This window comes from Spea bombifrons, chromosome 5, assembly GCF_027358695.1.
Source record: "Spea bombifrons isolate aSpeBom1 chromosome 5, aSpeBom1.2.pri, whole genome shotgun sequence".
NCBI lineage: Eukaryota > Metazoa > Chordata > Amphibia > Anura > Pelobatidae > Spea > Spea bombifrons.
This window is the reverse complement of record NC_071091.1, coordinates 65359271-65378001: the sequence shown is the minus strand read 5'-3', so window position 1 is coordinate 65378001 and position 18731 is coordinate 65359271. Positions and strand designations below refer to the sequence as shown.

The 18731-nt window shown below is 36.0% G+C and overlaps 1 protein-coding gene across 1 annotated transcript in view; it reads right to left on the bottom strand.

Moving 5' to 3' along the window:
* Positions 1-603: 603 nt before the first annotated feature.
* The window catches only part of SLC22A23 (solute carrier family 22 member 23), a 55207-nt gene continuing 37079 nt past the window's right edge, over positions 604-18731 (bottom strand). Inside the window, exons 4-10 of the mRNA XM_053466300.1 lie at positions 9959-10127; positions 8807-8934; positions 7034-7136; positions 5951-6183; positions 5407-5439; positions 4976-5099; positions 604-2758 (exon numbers count right to left, since the gene is read on the bottom strand). Coding sequence (XP_053322275.1) covers positions 2401-2758; positions 4976-5099; positions 5407-5439; positions 5951-6183; positions 7034-7136; positions 8807-8934; positions 9959-10127 — 1148 coding nt within the window. The 3' untranslated portion in view covers positions 604-2400. The remainder of the gene's footprint in view (positions 2759-4975; positions 5100-5406; positions 5440-5950; positions 6184-7033; positions 7137-8806; positions 8935-9958; positions 10128-18731) is intronic.

The window sequence follows — 18731 nt, the reverse complement described above, 5'->3', positions numbered from 1 at the left end:
AGCAACATTTATTAAAACACTAACATTAAAAGTCTCATCTGTACAAGTCCCCGACCAATTCCCAAATTGCCGCCCGTGGATGTGATTATTATTGTAAAGTGTGCTGGCCTACTCTCTCGGACCGTTCTCAGAATCCCCGCTAACTAGCATAGCTCTCCTTGGCCTTAATTTAACGTCTATAGTTAGTAACTGAATTGCATTCCTCCCACAGACCGCAAAGGAAAAACACATGCTAAACAGTGACACATTTTATACAATCTCTCACTTTTCATACAATGTATTCCCCATCGCAACCCATGCAACGCTTGCTATTCAGTTACTTGTGACAGATTTATTTATGGCACTGGATCTGGCCCATTTCGCTAAATAGTATTAAAAATAAGAAACAAAAATACTAAATGTAACAGGACACAGGTCTACTGTTATCTACTTATCTACTATATGGCAGGTTTAGCACAAGACAAAGTTTGAAAAGTAAGCCTACATGAGCACACTTTTTCAAGGCATTTATAGCCAGTACATAGATCATGACATGTTACTGCATTCTCATGGATTTAACCAGCTACCACAAACGTCTTTCCCAACAATAGGGCAAATTATCCATTCGTATGATTCAGTGGGAGCCTTCTAGCACAAGTCTGGTCCAGTAACAGCCATATCTACTGTATGAAGGAATAAATGGCATGATATAGATCTCAGCCATACTTTCTTGTAACAGAGATGCCTGCAACATTAACAAGTTATTTTCACAGCTAATGACAAAGTCATCGAATGGATCCCAACCATGACTATCTCCACAACCTGGTACCACAATGTCATTTGGTAGCAACAGGCACGCAGGTACCGTTTGGAGAAGGTTAATGCATTTCTTCGCTTCCATTGTCTTGCTGGGCAAAACATATCTCACACAGGGCCCTGCTCTCTTATGTTTGGTAACTTGTCTTGTATCACATTATATCTTTTAGAATTAAATACCATTTTCAGCAGTAAGAAAATTCATCACGTAATATCTTAAGACAACAAGAACGCTTTGCCGATTCCCAAAAGGGATGTCAGAAAAATCAAGTGTTTGGAGTACCATTTTTTTTTTTTTTATGGGTAAGCAAGCCTAGAGATAATCGCTCATTGTTACATGTATGCCCAACCCACACTATTTCTATATGTACAGAAATCTGGGGTTAAGGGGAAGCAGAAGCATGTGCAGTACAATAATTCTACTATTGTATCACTACACATGTATGAAGTGAGAGGGCTAAGAATTTTCTCCACAACCAACTGAATGCTCTTGAATATACATTCTCCCATGTGAATGAGCACCAGTGTTGAAGACATAGAAGCAGTATAGCTAGTAATTCAGCTAAAAACATTAACCTCAAATAGATGTCAAACCCACACTAGGTGCAGCAGGACAAGGCTCATTCATACAAGAACAATTTGGCACATATATATATACTAAGTATTTCTAAAAGACCTCCCCAACTGTCTTCAACCTAAAATGCGAAACCTGAGGATTAACCAATAGGTACGCTCGGTAAAAGCTGCATGTTGTGAGTATTTAGCAGCCAACAGGCTTATTCTATGAAGGTAGTGATATTTATATCATTTCCCAAATGGTCTGTATTGCTCAAGTATCCTAGATAGAAAAACAAAAACACAAAATTAAACAGAACTTTATATGAACGTGGAGTCCGTTAGCTCCTGTTCTAAAGTGTTCTGTCACAGTCTTCCCTTTCATGTTCACTTAGGTATAGATCAAGAAATGTCTCTTCTTACTTTCTGTGCAGTAAAGATGATGCACCTGTGGGCAGCAGCAAGCCCCTTGTGGGAGTGGTGCCAAGCCAAAGCCCAAACAATGTTCACAAAATGTTTCAATATATACATAATAAAGTTACTAAATTTAAGTGTTCATTTAATCTCTGCTGGGAATCCATGTAGCAAACTCTTGAAGGTTTTGGAGCAGACACACTACTTAATTTGTAAGTGATTGTATTTCATGAACAGATTATTGGGAGATCAGACCTGGATTAAGAATACAGTGGTTATTAAAAGTGGCATCCCTACTGTGAAATTCAATTCTGCAGAGTTGTAACAGAAACCAACGATTCCACTTCATGATTTGATGAAAATTCAAAAAAATCTAAAATAATCTTGTTAGAACATCTACAAGAGATGAATTAAAATATAAAAAAAACATACACAGTACATTAATAATAGGATGATTATGGAATAAAGACTATATTCCGGTGTTTATTCTTCATGTTATTGAGTTTATAGGGGCTCACTATTTGTATGCGAGGTGTAGCCCAGTTTTAAATCATCCTTTTTATGGCCTGCAAGACCTGTGCAAAGGTTAAATCAAATAACGAATGCAATAGATGTTCCTCCATGAATGACGGCCAGTTATGTTGACTTTATGCCGTTGACAGTTGCATTTTCAGACATGGCATCCCCCAGAGCTGCTGAATCATGGAGACCAGAGTAGTCCTTAAGCTCCGAGTTAGTTAATAAGAGGGGTTGTTCGCCTTTCTTGTGGCTCAACAGAGGCTGGCGTGTATAGTGCTCTCCATCGTTGATATTCTCAGGCAGATTTTGGTTCTTGCTCTCTGGCAGCAGTAGAATGCATATGGTGCAGATGAGCGTGCAACAGGCGAATATAACATGGTGGAGAAAGTATCCCTTCTTATTGTGGAGCTCCATGATGGGGGCTGTTAGCATTCCAAACCCAGCACTTGCGAGAACGAGTCCAAGGCCACTTCCCCTGAAAAAAAAGACCACAATCTTTAAAAACCTTCCACAGCTCAAATGAATGTAAACATTAAAGTCATTATGCTGTTCTGATATATATAGAAAAATATTTATATGATCCAGTCTTGCTAAATTTTTCCTCTTCACGGTGTAATTGTGACAAAGAAATTTGCTTGACTGGGCAGACAACGGAGTGTTTCAGGAGTGCCCTTACTCATTTCCTATAAAACATGACTGGGAACAAAATGCTAGAAATAATATTAAAATATAAGATATCTTAAAAAGGCTACAGGGTTAGTCTTGTGGTTAGTTAAAACTAAAGCACTACATTTGGCATTTCTACTTTTATATTTGATTCTATTTCTTAAATATGAATATTTCGTAGAGATCACACACAAAGAATTTGTTTTGATTTTTCTTCCATTCCTGATTGTGACTAAAGAGCTGGAGAATTAACAGGGGCACTTGGCAATACGATAGGCCACAGTAATAAAAAAACAACACAGTTCTCGAAATACTAAAAGACTGTGATCTCTTATTAATTTTGCACGACCTGGCGTTTATCTAGATGTTGCATCTGCCTAAAATACAAGGATATGGATCAGGGTGACGATTTAGAAACTTGCATTTACACTGATTTAATTAGTTTTACGTATTCCTTAACGGCATCATTAGTTAACATACACAGCAAAACTTAACGAACAATATTTAAATTCATGCGAAGGGACACTGGTAAGATTTCAAATTGGAAATACATCCTCTTTTCTCTGCTGAGGGGTCATTGTATACGTGGAGGTCCTGGGTGTATACCTTGAGGAGCCTATATTATATTCTCCTTTGTAAGTGTAACCATCATTGGGGAGGAATAGTTTAAGTGTACTGTATTGCACTACTGTTCTAGTTTTATGTTTTAAGATATCTTCAAAAGAGTTGCATTGGATTTATGGATATATTCAGGTTCTGTGTTTAATGTCCCCTCTATTCAACCACTAGAGGGCAGACACTTACAAAAAGCAGCACTAAAAAGCGATCTCAATATAATGTTAAGGTGACCTGTCACCTGTCTAAACAGATAAACAGAACAAAAATGGCACTTTGCTAGGGCAGTGGTACACATACTAGTCGTCTCTTTGAAAGTCAAAGTGTCATTTACAATGATACAACGAGGAGACCTTTTCTTTAATTGGTTGCATGCATTGGACAGAAGGTGGAAGCATTTAGAAGAAACTTCAGCCTTCTGAAACTGTGGATACTAGTAATGTCCACTGTGGCCTATAATAGTACAGGTGATTTGACCAGGCCAGATTTTGTGTGTGTGTGTGTGTTATATATATATATATATATATATATTTTTTTTTTATTATAATATTATATACAATATATATATCAATTTAGCTAAAAAAGAAAATTTTAAAAAATGTCACATATATATTATAATATGGGCATTGTAAGCCTATTGTGAAGCCCTATTTTTTTTTTTTTTTTATACCGTCGTTAATGAGTTAATAAGAAAAATCCACAATCCTGTAATACTCTGTATGTAACATTAGGGACTTAAGGACTCTTTCACAGGGAATATTTACCAGACAATAGAAAGCATTGAAGCGGTTTCAGGTGATATCTGATGCAACACAGACAGTGTGGAAGTCACTAGAATCCATTGTACACACCTGTCTGTGTCTACTGCCATGTACTTAAATATAATTAACCCATGAAATAATACAAATAGCCTCTTCTTGACAGGTACTGAGCGTATTGGTGGGTAAGGTCCACGTGTAATGTGCTTTGATGACTTCTGCTAATTCTGCTTATTAATGCTTACGTTCTTGCTGGCTTAAATTCAGTTTTAATAAATAGACAAAGGATTCTATTTTATGTACTAGTAACCGAGTTTCCCCAACAAGCATATATTTAAGGTGTACTGTTCTGCAATATAAATATTAATATACTGTATGCTATGTTGACAGCTCTCCAACGGTGTAACGGTTTTTTATATATTTCAGATGTTTTGCCTACCAGTCGGGCTTTTATAGGGCAATACTATTTGTTTCTCCTGATTTATGCATCAATTATAGTAGTCCGGTCAGGGCATGCTCTAATTAGCAGTTTAATGTTTTCAGGTCTAAAATCCTCGCTTTCTAAAGATAGTGATTCATTGGGTAAAATATCCCGGCAAAATGAACTGAACAAATGAATAACTACACTATAGTTATAGTTCAGAGTTTCTTACCTGATGACTGTGGGGGTGATTTCTGCACAGAAGAATACACTTAGACTTCCCACTGCATGAGACGAAAACATCCCGATAACAGAGAAGACGAACGAGAATTTATTTTTCACAGCGTTGCTCATTCCTGCAGGTGGGAAAACAAAGTCATGAATTTATACCATTACCGCTGCCAAAGAAAGTGGAGCAGTTAGTTGTACATTAATATTTTGGGGTCAAAACAGGACACGGTTGACTGACCATCATCAGCCATCCTGACCATCATCCTTCCAGAGTCCAATAGGCTCTGCACATGGGTGCCTTCTATATAACATCACAAAAAGTACATGGATTATAGGAGAAAAACCTAGCTGTATGAATACATATCTACAGTTAATTTTTATGACATCCAAACCCTTAATATATACAAATGATGCGAATAAATGCAAACATACCTGTTTCAGGGTGCAGAGTGTATTTTCCGATTACTTTGGACGTTCAGGAAAAGGTTGGAAGAAAAAGAAAAAAAAGAGAAAACATTAGCAATGTCATACAGGTTTCAGATTGATATCCACCAATTTCTAACAATATTATTCCTGATTTTACAGATAGGGCTCACAATAATAAAATTAAATAGAACATCTAGTTTGGAATGAATGGAACGTTCTTCCTGCAAGATGAGTTGGACTGCCCCTCTATAGTTAAGACCTATACTGCATTAATTATGCAGGTACAGGTGCAGGGTACTAGGGTTTGCCCTCAATAATGCATCATGACTGATAGGGAGTTGATTTCCAAACCTCCTACAAACTCTTTAGCGAACGGACTCCAAAAAGAATGGCAATTTCAAGAATAGAGTCAATAGGAGCTTAGTTGCTAGTTTTTTAGACTAGTTAAAATAAAATTAAAACTTAATAATGGGTGGAAGGCATGCGTCAATTACATTTTAAAGGTACTGAAATCTATAAAAAGAAAAAACAAATATTGAAAAGGACTTACAATTGAGAAGACCCAGTTGGAGGAGAGATGCCAGGACTGTCACGATCATGAAGAAAAGCAGTCCCCCTCTCCGGCCCATAAAACTAACAACAGGGCACATGACTAAGCACGAAGCCAAAGCGATCCCTGCCAAGGTGTAATAGTTGACATAGAAATTGTAGATTATGGGCAAGTTAATGTCTGGGTCCATTAGGCTTTTCGCAAAACAGTGGTGTATTCCGAAACCAGTCAGCCTGTAGGGGGGACACAAAACCACATTTTTAATAACAAAGACAAGGATTTTCTCATAGCATCGTATCAAGAATGCAGAATTAAGAAATACTGGACGTGGTTGCTTTTCCTTTTGCATTAATTCGATTTTAAAACACACAAACGTTTTATAATTGCAAAGCAAAAACGAACGGCAAATATGAGCTATGAGGAATGACCAACCAGTTTCAGGGTGTTTACAAAAAAACGTGTCCGCATGATTAAAACTGGCTTAGACCCTGAACAGGGTAAAGTTGAAAATGGGACAAACATACAGTAGACATGATGTTATATCTACAATTAAATGTCATTCAATAGAAAAAAAACCCTTTAGTAACTAAATGTACCATTAAAGCATTTCCAGTAAACCAAGGTCAAATTAAGTAAAATTTGGCCTCGTTCGTATTTTTGTTTCCTTGGAACACTTGTCATGTGACATAAAAGCAGTTACTGATAGGGTGTTGCTTCTGAAACCGTAAATGCTTCTTAAAGGTTTCTGTGTTAGTTTCATGTGACCTTCAGTGGAAAAAAACAAACTGACAGATCAACTAGTGTATGTTTGCTTGGCAGGTACAGTTGGTAACAAAAAATTAGAAATATTCTAAACATGTAATTCCTATTTTTCTGGACACAGACATGGTAATTACTACTGTGCAAAACATGACAAGTGAACCACTGTATACAACAAGCAGAATAAGATATATTACTATTTATACAGCGCCAAAAATGTAGGTAATTCAATATATATTTATTCAAAACATGTATTATTAGAATAGATATGGAAAGCATATAAGTTGGTTGTTATTCTTGAACAAACTAAATGATTTTACTTACGAATTCACGCAGAGAACAACAATATTCTTCCACAGATTCCTTGTCTTAACAAGTTTGAGGATGAAAACCTTCTTGGTACTACTGCTAAGGTTCCTCTCCAGCTCTGGAATACATAAATTAAGGTTTCGTTACCACTTAAGATATACTTTTTTTTTTTTTAAATGCTTAAACCCCTCCTCCCAAAACAACTAAAGAATCTTGTTTTTATATAGGTTTAACCCCTTAAGGACAATGGGCAGTCCCTAAACGCATTGAAAACAATGCATTTTGTCATTAAGGGGTTAAATAAGCTAGACTTTATATTTGAACCAATGATGTGATAATCACCACAAAAAGTGAGAAAGGTTCAATATTCGCTACGGCTTCGGCTTGCACCGAAATGGGAAGTACAAAAATGTTAACTAGGACTATTAAAAATAACGAACAAATTGCTTATAAATCAAATAAGGTTAAATCAAATTAAGGCTACAATGAATAGAAATGCAATGGCACTTGTGTTTTGCCTTACAGCATACTGCCAAACATTTCTTCCAATGGATATGATCCTATTGTTGTGTATCTTTACACTCTTAGATATACCTAGGGACATTCTAAATAAACCAGCACTAAGACGCTTCAATAGACCAACAAGATTGCATTGTAGACAATCACTAATGTATCAACCATATGGTTGTAATTACTTATCAATGTGTAAAGACATTCTGTATTGCCATCTGTATTTAAGTAGGGATGTCAACTATATTATATCAGCGAGAAAAGGTGTTAATTAATCGGCGTAGCCTATGAGCAGCCTAAGATTTTACCCATTTGTCACAGGTATACTCGTCCATTTTAACATAGCGCAAAGTTTAACATTAACGTGATGGGGTTACATTATAAAATGAATCTATCGATTTAACACCATAGAAATTACATAACAGATATCACATTATGGGACAGATGTTGGCGATGTTTAAGAGAAATAGGAATGTTAGTTCAGATTTGGTGGGAATGTGATGTATTAGAATCCATTAACTAACAAGTGAGTATTATTGAAGTATTATTGCAGCCCCATACTTTTCTTCTACATACTAATTTGCCTTTATTAGATAAATATCAGATTAAAGTTGTTAATCCGTATCTTATTAGCGACTAAAATCTGAATTTCCGGATATTGGAAAAAACCCAGGATGAAATAATGTGGCATGAAATCATTAATCAAATTAGCTATCAATGTAATATGGAAAGGGGTTTTTATTCTAATGAAGGCAAATTAGATATCCATGCGCAAATATTGTCTAAATGGTTATCTTCCCCATCCATTTCAGGATACAACTAATTAACTAAGAGAAATCGCACATATGGAATAGGAACGTCTCCATAAAAATGAATGGGTTTATTTCTAGTAATATGAATATGGTAATTTATGATTTGTAACAAAAATACATTTTTGTTCTATTTTCCAAAAGATCTGTCTGTCATATCTGACATATGACCATAAACTTTATATGTATGGTTGCTGTATTTGATCGCTGTTTGTAAAATGTCTTCTCTTAGGGGAAACCGTTATACAAAATAATTTATGAAAAAGTAATATAAAGTAAAATGTTTTGTATGCTTGCTAACATGGTCACTATATTTTTTTTTTTAAAAAAAGAAAGAAAATGTGTGTACGACAATCATTTGGCTCAATTATTGTGACCCCAATAAAAACCCATAGGTCTTATATTGACACCCCAAAAGTGATATCACTTTTACCAAAAACACTGCAGACATAATGCAAACAGTACTCACCAGGCATTACTCCTTTTATATCAGTTTCGGTGTTCACTCGGTTTCTGTGAATGATCTCAAGAATTTGTTTCTTGGAAGCCTCAAACTGAAGTGTAGCCATGAGCCATCTCAGGGATTCTGGGAAAATACTACGAGATAAAATATTTGGTTACTATCATGTTTAGATAATTGCAGATTATTTACATACTATAACATTATTATATGTATATTATATATAAATAAAAAAATAATCTCTCTTTGGTATAAAGGCATCTCTCTCAAGTAAAACCAAACAACTCTAACATTCCCAACTACCAGGGGCTTCTGTAATAAATAGGTTATTGCAACATCTGATCTCCTATGCACCATACTGATGCAGCTGGCCTGTACACTGAATCATGCCAGGATTTTGTCACTCTATGCTACACTGCACTTGCATAAAGAGCTTTCGGCAGTGCTGGATATGGAATATAAGCCACCAGCTTTCCAAACTACGCTGTGTCAATTCACAGATCTGCAGCTACTCAGAAAAGGATCAGCGTCTCCACTGCCAATCAATGAAACGCATGGGCTACACATCCCTGTCCTGCTCGCTCAGCTACACTTCCTACTCATCTTTTCTAGCATGTAAAGAAAGGCTTACTTAAATTATTATCCCATAGACAAAGTAAGTAATCATCCACCTGAGACAAGCTTTAGTACAAAGGGGCAACACACATTATGCTTTATGATATATGTGTATACATATGTGCTGCATACTCACACGCATACACACACACACACATATATACACAGTGTATGGAGCATTTCATTGGGCATTATTGCCCTTATCCTTATTACAAGATGCTGCTGTGCAAATCAGATTTACTTTAGAGCTGCTGAGACAGATAAACAGTTTACTGCAATGCAACCCCCCCCCCCAAAAAAAACCCCCAAACCACTTTCAATCCATTTTATACAGCTAAATGCATATGAGCAGCTGTTTAGGTTTCAATGAAAAATGCACGCTATTTTATTTTTATAGTGCAAACGGCTATTTCGTGCTTAAAAACCTGTGGTTCAGGAATTACCTTTATATTAAAATTCAACAACCCCCCCCCCCCCACACACACATATTTTGGCATTAAGAAAGGGATCTTCCCAGCCAATGACATGGGATTGCGAGATACTTACTACCAGTAAGGCAGCATCAAGATGAATGGACAGATGATGACTGCTTGCAGGATTTGCCAGTCTCCACAGAGTGCAGCAATACCAGGAAGAAGGAACTGTCCAGCCAAAGCGGTGAAACTCCCAATCATCGTTATCATGAATCTGTGATTGGGCGGACAGAGTTCTATCCCTAAAATAAAAGCACAGCGGACAAAAGCATTAGATGATTCACTCAGAACATAACCTCGGTTGTTTTGCGGACAAGTATACAAGCCCAGCATGTCAGCAGAGATCACATAAACATTAAGTATTATATTATGCATCATCACTGGTTTAATAAAAGCATAGGACATCCACAATGGAAGAAAATGATAAAAGATATGTTACAGAGAAGATGAAGATCAGGTAACAGCTTTAACTAATACTGAATGGGCACTCTTTTAGAAGCTTGGCTTAATGAACCCCTGTTATGTATCATTACTACAGACGATCAGCTATGATGCCACAGTGCGTTATCACTCCTTGTTCACAGGCAGCATTATAGAATTTAGACATCCACAGAACCGTGTTACTGATACGCGCTTACAGCTTAACAGTTAATCATAGGAACTGGTGTGCTGGCATACCCTAATGGGAAATCTGGCTTTGGCAATGTTGCTAATGAAACATCTCCTTTGGGACTCATCTATTAGGACTCATCACATTGAAAATAAGAGCCTCGGCACATGCATGTTTTCCTAGCCATATTTTCCATTATTTGCAGCCTAGGCTGACAGATCCCAGTTCAACTGTGTGTTTTTAATGCGATTCTCTTAAATAACACCATGCAAGACTTGGTATATAGGCCAGTGCGAACTGCCTGACAAACATCAAACCGCTCTCTTATAATAGCTTCCAATCATAACGTATCTAGAGGATATATGAGAGATAGATACCAATTACTGGCTAGATGTATGTTTACTGAACGCAGCACAGTATATCGAAAATAACAATATAAGAATAAATAACCTTTAACCTTGGCTTCTTATTACATTGATCTTATTGGGCAGCTTATAGACAATGTCAAAAATTAGAATCAACGATAGCATATTGCATTTTTTCATCCCTTGAACCACACCTTAGGCAAGGATGTCTTCATATTATGTGTAAATATCAACTCATCGCATATCTACGCATTATGAAGATGCCAACCACAGCAGTGCCCAGCCATCACATCATAATGATGTCATCTGCATCATGAGAAAAATGTGTAGCAGCTGATTCACTGCAACATTGTTAATCATTAATCACTTTGATACTAGAGGTTGTATTTAAGTACAACATATCATGGGAACAAAGGTGTGTCGGTAAGAGTTGCTCGGCTGGATGTGGAGTTCATGGAAAACATAATTAAAAGCAACAGTTCATCACGTGAATTTCCTTTCCAACATCCGCACATGACTCAATAAAATGTTGAAGTGGAAATCCCATAATGTTAGCATGCATTGCTTTAGAATGCCTTACAATTTAAAACATAAAAGAATATGTTTGAAATGTTAAGACAGTATTTTTTCATTGTTTAATTGCTTTATAGTTAATTACTTTTAAAACTGCCTTTTGCTTTCACCCTGTTCCAGCAGGAAAAAAAAAAAAAATCTGTGAAATGTGGGAGCAGGTGATGTCACCGAAACATGAATAAGTGCCCACAATATAGAAACAGAGGTAAAAATTATTAAAAATGTGAGCTTTACAACCGATTTTGGAATAAAAAATATAATTTGAAGGGCATTTAGTTTGTGGCTCACAAAATCTCTCACTGTGTGAAATGTAAGTGCTTAGGTTTATATTTTAAAATAAAAGCTTTATTGATCAGGGATGTATGATTCAGGAAGTTTTTCATCCCTCTGCCTTTGCCCGTGAATGCAGAGTTCTTGCTCAAATGAGTTTGTGGTTCATTTCTTGACACTTTGTGGTCAGTAACATAAGCCTACCGTACATCATCATTTTTACCTTGCCATTAGCTATTCTCTTTTAGAACTTGGGCTATTGAAAGATTTCACTGATCGCTCAGTAGAGATTTAAGATTCAATATTCACCAGAAGTTATTAAAATATGTAATTAAAACCTGCAGACTTTTCAAACCAAAAAAACCCTTCCTGTCCATGAACAGAGATTCTTCTGTTGAACAGTAATAGCGTAAGGCACCAAATCTCTTGGTAAAGATTTTTGGCAGATACTTTTTTTTTTCTTTCTACTTATTAAGTATTTATTTTAACAAAAAAAAAAGGTTTTAAGAAACGGGTTGAACTGAAAACAGCAAACCTAGCATTTACAACAAATTTCCAGGATTTAGAAAATCACACTGTTAGCATATATATAAAGCAACAAGGGAAAAGCATACATATGGTCAGGTGTCTAAGCTCTTCTACGTGACTCCAACCACATTTACTTTTAACACATAGCGGAGAAAACCCAACAAGAAGAATAACCTCCACTCCACAGCCAAAACCACGAACTTCCCAGCTAAAAATCTTGCATAGTACTTTAGTTTCCCTTATAAAGCACTAAATAAGATACAAACCAAATCTGTGCCTAAACTGGTAGAATAGTATAATTCACTCCACAAAGGGAGATCTTTAAATATAATAAACATAAATCAATATTGACCATTGAAAAGTAAAAACAAAAAATACAAAGATTAGACATTATTCAGAGGATAAAGTAATGGGTGCGTCAAACAATAAGATTGTGGCTAGCTAATGAAGGCAGGACTCTTTAGAGGTCAGTGGCCCAAAATCATGAAACCGGAACAGCCCGGGGGGGGGGCAAATTGCCCTCCTGAACCTCTTATTAGCCCTCTTCTGATTTTTTTGTTCTGTGTTTTTTTTCCCCATTACAATAAGGATTTTTGGGAGTTTCTGTAATAGAACCAAATGAAACTGTGGTAACAAGAAATAGTATGTAGATATTGGTACAGCACAGTTCAGAAAACACCCCGTGGTAATTACTACACAAGGAGGGTGTGGTAGGTTGACAATGTGTGTAATGGACATAATCAGCTTCCTGTACAATGAATCGTGTAGCAACGTAGGAACATTTTAACTGAAGGTGTATACAGGTGGCAAGAACAGCCCACAGTGTGCAAAACCCCCAAATGTTATCAATTTAATTGTTAGTGTATGATTTTTAAGTAGTTAAGGTGCTTTTATCAAAGATGGTCCTAAAGCACGATCAAACCCTAAATGTACAACTTTAATAGGCAATGCGTCAACCCCAGCCACACTTAATAATGTTTACAAGTAAAAAAAAAAAGATCCTGACTCGCTTATTGATTTAAAAAAGGGATGCGCTTCATCCAGTTTTTGTGCCCCCCCCCAGATATCTCTAATCATTAGTCAGTCAGACAAGTAACACAAGTTGAACAGTGCTCCCAGTAAAATTCCATAAAGCCGGCATGTCCCTCTCAACGACTGGAATTTTGGCCCATTACTCTTAACAGTATGTCGCAATCAGCGGAATTAACCGATCTGGATCCGAGACAAAATTACCATAACCTGGCTACTGGTCAGAGAAAGATGTCACACAAAATGAAAATGAATGCTAATTAACCAATTACATTAAAGATAACATGATATTTTGTCACTTAATGTCAAAGCATTCTGGTCACATCACATTACAAATTCCAGATTAATAGATCAATAAGTAATCTGTATAACTCACTAAACAAAGAGACTCAATGGCCTTTATATTGATCTAGTGGCACAATCTCAAGCAAAAATCTCTTGGCAATAAATCCCTTAACAGTGTTTTTCAGTGAATGGACAAAACATTTTATAAACCTATCAAAACAACAACTAGCACACCTTTGTTTTTTTTTCGATTTTACCAAGCTTTTGAAAATATTAACCTCTCTTTATCAAGTCTGAAACAATGTATTACCGCAAAGAGCAATACTCATTTTTTGCATACCATCCATGGACTAACATGGATATCCCTAAAGTTCTAAAATATCCAAATTAATCTGAAATTTACAGCTGCATTTTCTCCTTTTATCCTACCTCCCTTATATTCCTTAATCTGAAAAGGAAGAATAAAATGTACTTTTTATATATTAGCTACATATATGTAGTTTACATGCAGTTGGATTGGATTTCACCAGCATTCTAAAAGAATCCTACAACTACATGGAAAAAAGGATATCACCAACCAAAAGGTATGTGGGGACTTTAGGAAAGAAAGGTGGGCAGTCGCACAATATGGCTGATGGGCCTGGAGCTTAACCTCCATCAGCTCTTATGTTTCTATGGCCCTGAGAACAGCAAAATATGGAATGTTAATATATTCTATTAGTCCCAAAATCCTTATTTATTCATAGATAATGAATGATTGGCCTTCACCAAGTGCGGTATCACTGCAGGAATAGAACTTTTTGCAAGACCTCTGAGACATAATGAAGAGGTTAATGATCACTCCGCAAGAACAGTTTGCCTACAGAACAAATAAGGGAATGCACATTTACACCTCCATTAGTTATTTGACTTGGTAGGGATGCTTATTGGTATTTCTAAGCAGACATGAATCATTCTGTTTTGGTACACACAACACCTATTATCCTTCTAAATTGGGAAACTCAGCAAGAGAACAGCAATGCTCATAAGAATCGTGTTAAGCATTTCCAACAAAATTTGGAAGGTTCATCTGAGGAAGTGACCTATGTCATGTACACCGTCTCTCGCTGTGCCTGTTACCCTGTACCAAAGAACAGCTGCTTAAGTGACGAGCCAAGTTAAATACGAGAACTAGCATTGCTGGCCATTTGCAGTGGTTAATAGCATATGTATATTTTACTTGTACTCCAATAGCCTTAAAACGAATAAAAATGGTCTAAAAATGCTCAACTGCTAGCAAAAATGAACATGTGCACAGATGTGTATTCCATACATGTCATTCATGTAATACAGACTCCAATATGCTTAAAAAAGAGGTGTCCCTTTATGCATTAAATTTTAGGGTCCTATGAGTACTAGCTTGCCAATCAATAAATAAAGGATGGCTTATTGCCTAAACTCTCCAGCACCTCATCCATCTCAAGTTAATGTTCTATAAACAACTACATATACTACAACGGCATGGGTTAAAGATCTTTTGCATCAGAATACATACATTCCTATATATCAATTGCTTTTATTCTATGGATTAAAAAGGAATATTGTTCGGCATCTATATTAAATTGGGCATACAACTATGTACCCAACAGAAAATAAAGCTTAACAAAATATGCTTTACACAACAAAGAAATAAACTGTGACCTGCAAACCTGAAACGGCGGAAGATATACAACCCAGGAATATAAATAGGTAAACATTATCCCGTAGTTTCATTTATTTTATATATTTGTCCACTAGAAGGTTCCTTTTTTCACAATCATTTTCTTTAAGCAAGGCAAATTTAGAGAATTACACAACTACAGAGCCCTAATATACCAGATCTCCTGAACCTCAGCATAGTTATTACTAAAGACCATGGTCAAAAATACACAATCCGTTCTCTACAGAGTGCAACTAAGTCTTCTCTATAGCACAACATGAATATAATCATGTTTTCTTGTGTAAAGTCTCCATTTTCTACTTCTATTCCGTATGATTTTTTTTTTTTTTTTATTACTTGAAAAGGTTTTTTTTTTTTTGTGTAAGGCTATGGAATAGTTTCCATTCCCTAAATGAAATTAATCTACATACGGTCTTCAAACTTCATCACCCTTCAGGTCATCAAGAAAAATAATTTTGTAAATATTTAAAAAAAATGTGAAACAATTTGAAGGCTTTCTCGTTATGGCCCATTGTTTATCTCACATCCAATAAAGTGTGAAATTCTGTAATCATGACATTGACAACTGTAATTAGGCGTTTCCAAATACATGTAAAATTCCAAATACAGGTTCACAAAAAAACAAACAAATAAAAATAATATGCCAAGTGTGTAGATGGTCGAAGATGAATTAGATCATAGCACGGTTGTTTCATCATACTGTTTTGGGGATCATTTATATATAGTTATGCTTCATTTATTTTTCAGTTACACTTTGCTATTTACTGCATCAGAAATGTTCATACGTGTGACAAACAATAAATCCGAGTAAACGTAAATCACTGCTTTAATCCGGTTATATTGCAGGACATTTTAGAAATCAATCCAAGATTACCTTTAACAGGAACAGAATTAGACTTGAAATAAATATATTTAGCAACATATAGATATAGAAAGGCATCCATCTGTGATCTCCAGGGACACTCTTCAGGTTTTAAGAAAAAAACACAAATTAATAGAAAAGAATAATAAAACTAATTTGGCCAATAATTATACCGTGTCCTCATGCCACCAGACAGAGGACCTCGTAGTAGCTGGTGAGCTTTTGTGTATAACTTTTTATGGCTTTTTGTGGTCTCATAAATGACCTGCCTTATAACCTCTCTTTAAGGGCATGACCTGTGCACAGACAACAACCACTCATGTACACTACTATCATTTTCTTATAGGTTATGGGTCGTTTCTTATCATGCTGTGGTTATGTCACATTTTGTTTGCACAAGATGAAGCATCACATGTTTTTGGTGTTGGAGATACCTATTAACAGGAAGTAGCAAGACAAGATGCACGCTCAGCTTAAAGTAAGCTACATATATGTAAATGTTATTTAAAAAGTGCAACTTTTGAGAAACTAATAACAACCCTCATTTGCTGCATTAGTTAAACTTTGGCATAGTTACAGTAACCTAAATTTTTATACCAGGAAATCTCTGGGTTTGACCCACAGTCTCCAGACAAAGAGCTGTTTCCCCAGGTCGCTTCCCTCTTTTTTGGACAGTGAGAGCGGCATTTAACCATGACCACTAACCGCAAACTTCCCCTCCTACTTCTGGCTAAATATCTGGGGCTAGTGCTGCCCATATGCACTGCTAGCTATGCCCCATGCAAAGCCTCTCTACTAGGAGAGGGAGCTCTACAGGTAGCCGAGCCTGAGAAGTTCCCAGGTATGGACATGTGCCAGGGTCCCTACCTAATCAACTGACCTCACCAGAATATCCAACATGGGACTCAAATTGCATATATTTACAGAAAAACATAACAGGCTTCATTTGACAACCCATCTAAATGTTCTTTGGCTTTAGTGGAGGTGAAAGAATGCGTGGTTAGTGATGCAGTTACCTGGGTAAAACTTTTTTTTATAGAATCTTAACTATGAATGCTATTTCTGAATATTAGCTTTCCAATCTACATTTCCAGAACTAGTCACCCCTTTCGTACATTAAATATATATCACGTATACACATCTAAATCACTACTTACACATCTATGCAACGCAGTAGAATGATAATGAATAGGGTTTTAAATAAATAGAGGTTGTATTTGTCTTGTATGTTTCAGTTTGCATCAAGGGCATCTGGACACATTTTTTTGGCTAGTTTATCTTAATTTTTTCAGTTGTTTCTATCTCAATTGGCTGCTCGGGGGGGGGGGGGTTGTGTTGGCGTTATTTTTCATTAGTTTGGCCCAAGGGACTTCAAAAACAGGAATTGGTAAAACGGTATCTTAGAATATTATAATTAAAAAAAAAAAAAAAAAAAAAAACTTTCCAGATTTAAAGGTTGTAATTTTGGGAGCACACCAGATAAACTTTTCAACTTGGGAAGCATAAATCATAATTAATACTAATGTCCACAAACGGAATTAAATATGTTGCCGAAATGCATGTTAAAAGACGTGCCTTTGAAGTATAATCAACACAAACGTGATTTTTAAACCTCTTTTGGTCAGAATTTCCTTCCTTTTATCGAATGATCTACATTTTATTTTAATGAGCAACTTTGAAGAGCAGGAAACACTTCCGGAGACGCTACACAAAATAAACCCTGGATCTTAACCATATCCTTATTGTCAGGAAGCCTTTTCTCCACAGATTATAGATTATATAGCTGTGTATGAAAATTTGTCTCTAGGGAATGAAACAGCAAAGTACTGAAACCAATACATCCTATGTGTTCTCTGTATGACCCCAGATTACTTATAAACGGCTAAAATGTACAGGGGGTGTCAAGCTTAGTTCTGTAATCCTGCCATACTATTTAAAATATTATTCAATCATTAATACCCAGTTAGACAGTAAAAAGATCAAATCTCCTTGCAGCCCCCCCAAAAACATGGTTCGTTATTAAGAACAAGATAAGAATAAGATACTTCTTCCTTGGAACCATTTTTAAGTGGCTTTAATGTATTGCCCCATGAAAACAAAAAATATATGTGGGATTTTCTTATATACAAATTCTACTAGGGTAGTAGCTTAACTACTAGTTTCACATTTAAGTGTAATAAATGAAAACTTGATCGTTTTATTTAAAAGCCTGTCATAGCTTTGGCTTTGGATTGAGATGTTACATTGAAAAAGCAATTTCAAATATCTGTTAAATACACTGAGCAAATCTACACCCTGTGGGCAGGCTAGATATCAAATGCAAGATTTTGTGCACCAAACTATGTTCAGTTAACCTAAAATATTCAATTTTTTTTTTCACAACCATAGCTGTAATTAGGCCACACTTTGGAAAGATACTAGAATGAAACACTGCGGAAATTACAAAGCTACATGAGGAATAGATAGTAAAATAGTTTTTAGCATTTTAAGCCTAAATAAGCCATATAGCTTTATGAATACAGAGAGGGCATTGTCTTGTCATTTTTATTGGATTAAAGCTCACAAAAGGCTTGGTTTCGCTTACTTGCATCCAGACAATGCTCCTGGTTGATTTGTGTTTATTTT